This window comes from Pseudochaenichthys georgianus, chromosome 11 (genome assembly GCF_902827115.2).
Source record: "Pseudochaenichthys georgianus chromosome 11, fPseGeo1.2, whole genome shotgun sequence".
Taxonomy (NCBI): Eukaryota; Metazoa; Chordata; class Actinopteri; order Perciformes; family Channichthyidae; genus Pseudochaenichthys; species Pseudochaenichthys georgianus.
In genome coordinates, this window is record NC_047513.1 from 30,819,422 (window position 1) to 30,826,404 (window position 6,983).

The 6,983-nt window shown below is 41.9% G+C and overlaps 1 protein-coding gene across 1 annotated transcript; it reads left to right on the forward strand.

Annotated features, from left to right (window-relative positions):
- Positions 1-452: 452 nt before the first annotated feature.
- On the forward strand, positions 453-5,966 carry LOC117455638 (keratinocyte-associated protein 3-like). Its single transcript, XM_034095209.2, has 4 exons — positions 453-563; positions 1,590-1,786; positions 3,244-3,303; positions 5,154-5,966. The coding sequence occupies exons 1-4, from the start codon at positions 551-553 to the stop codon at positions 5,355-5,357; spliced, it is 474 nt and encodes a 157-aa protein (XP_033951100.1). The 5' UTR covers positions 453-550; the 3' UTR covers positions 5,358-5,966.
- Positions 5,967-6,983: the final 1,017 nt, after the last annotated feature.

A 6,983-nucleotide genomic window follows, 5' to 3' on the forward strand; every position in this document is an offset into this window, starting at 1 on the left:
TATTCTCGGTTAATATATAAAGCATGTCAATAGTTGTTCTACTCAAACACAGGTGCGAACATGTGTCGACATTTAATCGAGTGATAAGGGGTAATCAGCTTTGTTTTCAAAATAAAAGCACGCACATGTTGTTTTTTTAAGAAGGACTTTTCGAGAATATGCAAGTGGTATTTGGTTGATGAGAACGTGTTTTAAATATTTACTGAAGATGTCGATGAATAGTCAAGTCTTGAATTCAATTATTTTTAAAACAATTATTGCCATTTTCCAAACTACTGTAATATCTTGAGGACATTTAGCTACCGGGCCTATTACATACACCGGTTCGAAATGCCTCTCAGATTGATTGACAAGTACAGTATGCATAATGGGTTTATCAAGATTACACGTTTAGTGACACATTTAGATAACTCTTATCTTATTTTGAAAAGCCTCAGAAGTGTCACTGTCTGTCAGGTTCAGAGAGGAGCTGATGTTTGGAGAGGACACGCTGATAATATCCACGCTCGATCCTCCACCGACACTTTAACTGAATGGTGACCCAACAGAGATGGCTGGTACAGGTGAATATTAAGAAACACACTATGGGTTTGAAGCCGATTTACATGTATGTCAATTACAGTCATGTGATTGTTTGTTTGGGTGTGGTGGAGTGGTTCCAATCTGGAGAGGATGAGTATCTCGTGACGAAAGCTTAAAAAGGCATTATTAATCCTATATGTGTGTATATTTGGACTCGTGAAAAGCTGACATTTCTAGCAGTGTGCAAACATAACGTAAAAAGGCCTGTATCAAAGTCCTGGTACCATATGTTACGTTATTTTAAATCAAATGTTATTTTGGACACTTGTAAATGCTGAGTAGGTTAGTAGTGCTTTTCTTTTTTGAACACATGCTCCGGTCCACATGGTGACCGTATCTGAGAAGTGTAAATGTGCTAACTGTCTCCTCTCCTCTGCATGGGGTTGTCGCAGTAAAAGTGTGAATGTCACTGTGTGAGTAATGATTGATCAAATATTTAGTTGTGAAACTGTCTTGTCAAATGTGAAGGTGGGAGCAGGTAAACATTGAGATATCTCTCAAATAAACAAGTCAACTAACCTTATTTATGTTAAGTCAAGACACACCTTTGTCTTTAGATTGTTACCTGTTGGATGCCAGTTGCTATGCCAGTTGCTATGCTGGGTGTCTGTGTATTATGAAATGTAGGTTTTAAGATTAATTTGAATTGTTAATTTGCGGGAAACCCGAGTTGCTTTTCCCGTTAAATGCCGCATAACTTTACATCTCTTGATCTATTTGATTCATAGATAGCATGCAGCAGACGTTGCGTTATATCCATCATCTTCCCTCCAGCGTTTGACTTTATTACATTAATATATTTAGTTTCAGTTCATTTTGTTCTTGACTGTCTTCTTTGGGACAGTGTGAACTGTATACTCAGCAGCTAATCATTAATACAAGTGGCATCTCTGCTGTGGTTTTGACCTGGCTCCTGTCTCTCGGATCAATACAATGGATGGCGTAACATCACGTGAAAGGAACTCTCTGGATTTCTAAATATTGCCGCATGAACTCCTCTTCCTCAGGAATGTGTTGTGCCAGCCTGGAGGAGCCTCAGCCCATGATGAAGATGGGTCTGAGCATGGTCCTCATCGGTCACATGAACTTCCTGTTGGGAGCGCTGGTGCACGGCGTGGTTCTCCGACACATCAACTTCCACAAGCAGGCACGCGCCATGGAGTACGCCATCTCCAACGTGGTGGCCCTCACCTCCGGACTCGTGGTGAGTGCAGGAGATTCATACTCATCCTTCAAATCGTTTCAAGGCTTTTATTGTCATGTGTGTACATAGCTACAGTGTCAATGAACATCTTAGGTCACAGGCTCCTCCAACAGTGCAACACAATAAAACGGATACTAGTGCAAGTAAATCAAATAAAATGGAATAGAAATAGTTCACAATATATTCTACAATTAATTGGAATATTGCAAACAGATGAATGTTATGTATGTTCTTTCAAAGTGCAGGTGTTTAGTAGTCTTATGGCCTGTGAGGTGAAACTGAAATAGCAAGAAGGGCGGTTATCTTCTGCAATATTATGAAGGATCAACCCAGTGTCGGCATTTCGTGTTATAGTCACAAAATGAATCTTAATTCGTGTTCACCAACACGATTTCCCCCTTTTTTTCGTGTCACACAGAACGATTTTGAAAGCAATGTATTTCTATTGGTAGTGTGTTTCGTGCCAGATCATAACAAATTAGAAGGAAAAAAATATTACAAAAATACAGATTTCAGTATTCTGAGGCTCTGAGCCATTTCTTTTCCTCACGGACGGAAAGAAAAGTCCGACATTATCAATTTAAAATAAAAACAATAATCGTGGCTTGATATTGAGTAAGAACATGTTTTTATGAACCCCACAGCTTCCGGTCTACTACCAATAGAAATACATTGCTTTTAAAATCGTTCTGTGTGACACGAAAAAAAGGGGAAAATTAATCAATAGATTAAATTAATTTCGTGACTATAACACGAAATGCCGTGAGACTGCGAGAAGGATAACTAAAATACAAAACGTATTCTACATTCTACTTTCGTTTAGGACATCAAAGGAAAGCATTTTCATATCGGTGCTGTTTTATCAGATGTGTAATGTCAAGTTTTAGTATTTTGAGCAGGGATATGTTTGAACCTCGCAGACCACAAGCTACACATGCATCTAAAATGTTCATAGAATTGATCACTAAGTACTGTAGAAATGTTCTTAATACTAAAATCAATATAGCGGGCTTTTACTCCACTGGCTGCTTGTAAAACCAGATTCCTATACAATACGTTTTTAAAATAGCAAATATTTCCTTATGAATCCCTTCAGTATGACTTTAACGTTGGACCATGCTTAAGAAATAGTGGTCTCAATCCAATTCCTCCAGAACAAAAAACATATATTTAATGGTATGTCACTTTTAATAAAGGAAGAAAAGGAGATATGTTAGAGTCGGAGAGTAATCAGCCAATATGGAAGACATGAGTTAAAGGGTGTTTTTCTTTCTTCAAGCTTTCAAAAACATATTTCAAAGGACCTCAAAGACTTTTCTGAAATACTTGTAGTGACGACACAGCTCAGATACTTCATCTTTTAACTTGTGTGCCTCAGACTGGATGAGAATACAATCATATGTGTTGCAAGCAGTGATATGATTATTCTTTAAAACGTATCCGTCTTGTCTCTGCAGGGAATCGTCGTTGGCATTCTGGCTATTCTCCTGGCTAAAAACAAGAAGAACAAAGGCCTGGTTAGTATTGCGTTTTCCTATCAACCGTGTTATCGTTGGTCTCCCTGCACACTTGCTTTCTCTTTGATATGTTCACGCTTTAGTCCCAGCTCTTGCATGCAGCCAGCAGGTGTGTGAGGAGCAGGAATAGTCCTTGTTTTCCTCTCGTGTCTCTTTCCCATGGTGCAGCGTGGTTTCCGCTTTCCTCTGTTTACTCAGTCAGCTGTCAGACGGGACTGACGAGCAGCGAATGAGTACGCCCGGCCAAACCTGCCTCTGCTAACCGCTCCCTGCTCCCATTGTCGGCAGATCAAATGTAAACTGGGCAAACCTAGCAACCTGTTATCTTACCCATCAAGGCATTACATATGCATTAATAACAAGTCATCTCAACACTCCCTTTCTTGATGTCCACACCTGTATCACATGACCTGGCTTCTGCACGTTGTAATCTGTCTCCTGTATTATTTCTAATCCAGTTTCGACGACTCACAAAGTGATTTTAAATGTCTGTAGCTATGTCTCACCCTCTGTAAACCTATTAAGGGAAAGGCTGCTTTTCTTCCCACCTTTCTAATTGCTCATAGCTGATAGCTTTAATTTCAAATGCTGCGACAACTTACTTGGATAATATTAATATTAGTTCAAGGTTCTTTATTTGTCAGACGAGCTACAGTGTAGTTTTGTCGATACAAATCTTGTGTCACAGGCTTAACCAAGAAACCGCTCAAAGGTGTCCCGTTGAGGCCCCCTCCGCGAGATGAGGCCCCCTCCGTAAGATGAGGCCCCCTCCGCGAGGTGAGGCCCCCTCCGCGAGATGAGGCCCCCTCCGCAAGGTGAGGCCCCCTCCGCGAGATGAGGCCCCCTCCGCAAGGCGAGGCCCCCTCCGCAAGATGAGGCCCCCTCCGCAAGGCGAGGCCCCCTCCGCAAGGCGAGGCCCCCTCCGCAAGACGAGGCCCCCTCCGCAAGACGAGGCCCCCTCCGCAAGACGAGGCCCCCTCCGCAAGGTGAGGCCCCCTCCGCGAGATGAGGCCCCCTCCGCGAGATGAGGCCCCCTCCGCAAGGCGAGGCCCCCTCCGCAAGGCGAGGCCCCCTCCGCAAGGCGAGGCCCCCTCCGCAAGGCGAGGCCCCCTCCGCAAGATGAGGCCCCCTCCGCAAGGTGAGGCCCCCTCCGCAAGATGAGGCTCCCTCCGCAAGAAGAGGCTCCACGCAGTGAATCGGCCTGTAGGGAGGGACGGCCCTGCCCCTCAGTACATCTCCGACCTCCTAAAGGTGTACACCCCCTCCAGGGCTTTGAGGTCGGCTGATCAGCTGCTGCTAGTGGTCCCTAAAACCAAGAAAGAGACCGGGGGAGACCGAGCCTTCTCGGGAACGACCTGCCCTCCCCATGTCAAATTGTCGCCCACCAAACTTTTAAGTCCCGGCTGAAGACCCACCGCTTTCCCCTCACTTTCGAGTCAGTCTGAGCTGTTTTATCGATTGTTATGCTTTTATTGTCTGTCCATAGCCTTTGTGTACCTTGTATTCATTCTTATGTGTGCCTTTTATCTATTATTGTAATATTATAATGTTATGTTTGCTGTGAAGCACTTTGGTAAACCCTCTGTTTTTGATATGTGCTATAGAAATAAAGTGGATTGGACATGACATTGTTTAAATGGTCACAAAGCGTACTTTTTTTCTTCTTTTCATTCATCCTTGCATTTAGCTTCAAAGCCATATGTCATGTTGTTAATGCTGCTTTAGATTAAATGTGTTCTGTCTGTATTACTATTGTTTTAATCTTTGCTGTCCTTTTATCGTCGTTACATCTTAATCTTCTCAGCCCTCAGGGTTTGATCGCTGATTGTCTTTCTTCCCTCCTCTCACAGACGTGGTCACTTCTCACTGTCGGAGTAGTTGCTTCTCTAACGGCGGCGGCCTCGGCCATTGGTCTGTTGGTCTCCATGGTGAGGACCATCCTTCACGATGGGCGGAGCCTCCTGACGCACTGCCGCTTCCCCGACGCTATTGGCTACTCCAGCATCACCAACGAGTGTCCTTTTGACCCCACGCGTATCTACGTGAGTGTGTGACAGATGCTGGGGTCTAGATTTAAAAGGCTTTATTGTTATATGCAAAATAACTAGAGTGTAGTTTTGGTAAGGACAATTTCATGCTCCTCCAACAATGCATATATACGTCATTTTCTGCTATGACGTTTTGGTAACTTTATTTATTACTCTTTATGTGAAAAAGCCTGTTTGTGTCCGTAATAATCCCACGGTTATATTTGTTTTATTTCGTTTTATTTGCTCGCTACTGGTAAGCTTGGTCCATACCTCGTCTATAATGAAGGTCCGCCGTAACCTGAACTGAAATGGCTGCAAGTCATCTTTTATATTGTAGCTGGAAACACAGTAAAATAAATCACCATTTGTATTAAACTAATGATCATTTTTCCTCATTGTGGGTATTAATAATTGTATGCTTTTATATGTATTATAAATATATTGTATTTTGACATATACTGTACAATCCAAAGTTAACGTTTTTCGCTGAGTGTAATAAATATTGCAGCCTAAAAAGAGTGTTTTTCGCATACATCATTTCAATGAAAGGGAATACTTGAGGATTGCCTAATATGTATGACCTCTTGTCATAACCAAAACGGACAATGTTTGTTTCCCGTATTCTCAAACACAAGAATGTCAAAGAACTGAAAATAAAGTTTTTGCAACAAAATAAAACCACAGCAAATCCATTCATGGGTATTAATATTTACTTCTACTCTAATGATGCCATTTCTCCACCTGGTGGCACCAAAGGCATACTACACGATCAAGTGTATTGCCTGAGCAAGTTACATGCCGCCTATCAGCGCACTGAGATTTGTCACAAATTGTAAAGCACGTACTCATCACTGTACCCTGTACCAAGGCAGGTCTGCCATCACTTACTGTAAAGAGGCTCAGTCACTGGTACAAGTTTATTTATAAAGCTTTGTTGGGTAAACTCCCGTATTATATCTGCTCTCTGATAACACAGAGAGTTGCAAGCAGCTATTGTCTGAGGTCGCATGATGTGGTCTTGTTAGATGTGCCAAGAGCAAGGACTGTCTTAGGTAAGACAGCTTTTATGTGCGCAGCTCCACTTGCTTGGAACAATCTTCAGCAAGATTTGAAACTGAGCAATCTCATTCCTCTGCATGTTTTTAAAGCTAGGCTAAATGAAATGCTCGTTGATACTATGGGCACTTGTAAATGTCTATAACTATGTAAATGTATCCTGTAAATATAATGTATAATGTCCTTTATTGTTTTATGTTTCGTGTGGAACCGATATGCTGCAGGTCTCCCTTGAAAAAAAGATCCATGATCTCAATGGGACCAATCTGGTTAAATAAAGGTTTGAAATGAAAGAAATGAAAGTGTAGAATCAAAACAACATTGCAATGATCCCTCCCAAAATTGACATTATGTGAGCATGCATTGTGTCCTGATAAAATGTTCCTTAACTTGATTGATTGATTTCTGATACTTACCTAGTCATCGATGTTAAAAAAGAGAATGTGTCTGGGATGTGTTTCCCAGGCATCGATCCAGGTGTTACCACCGGGCTTAATACAATGGGTTAATGTTAGGCCTACATTGAGCAAAAATAACGTTGTAATGTTAAAAATAACATTATGAATACATTGAGTTGACTGGAGTGTAGTATTC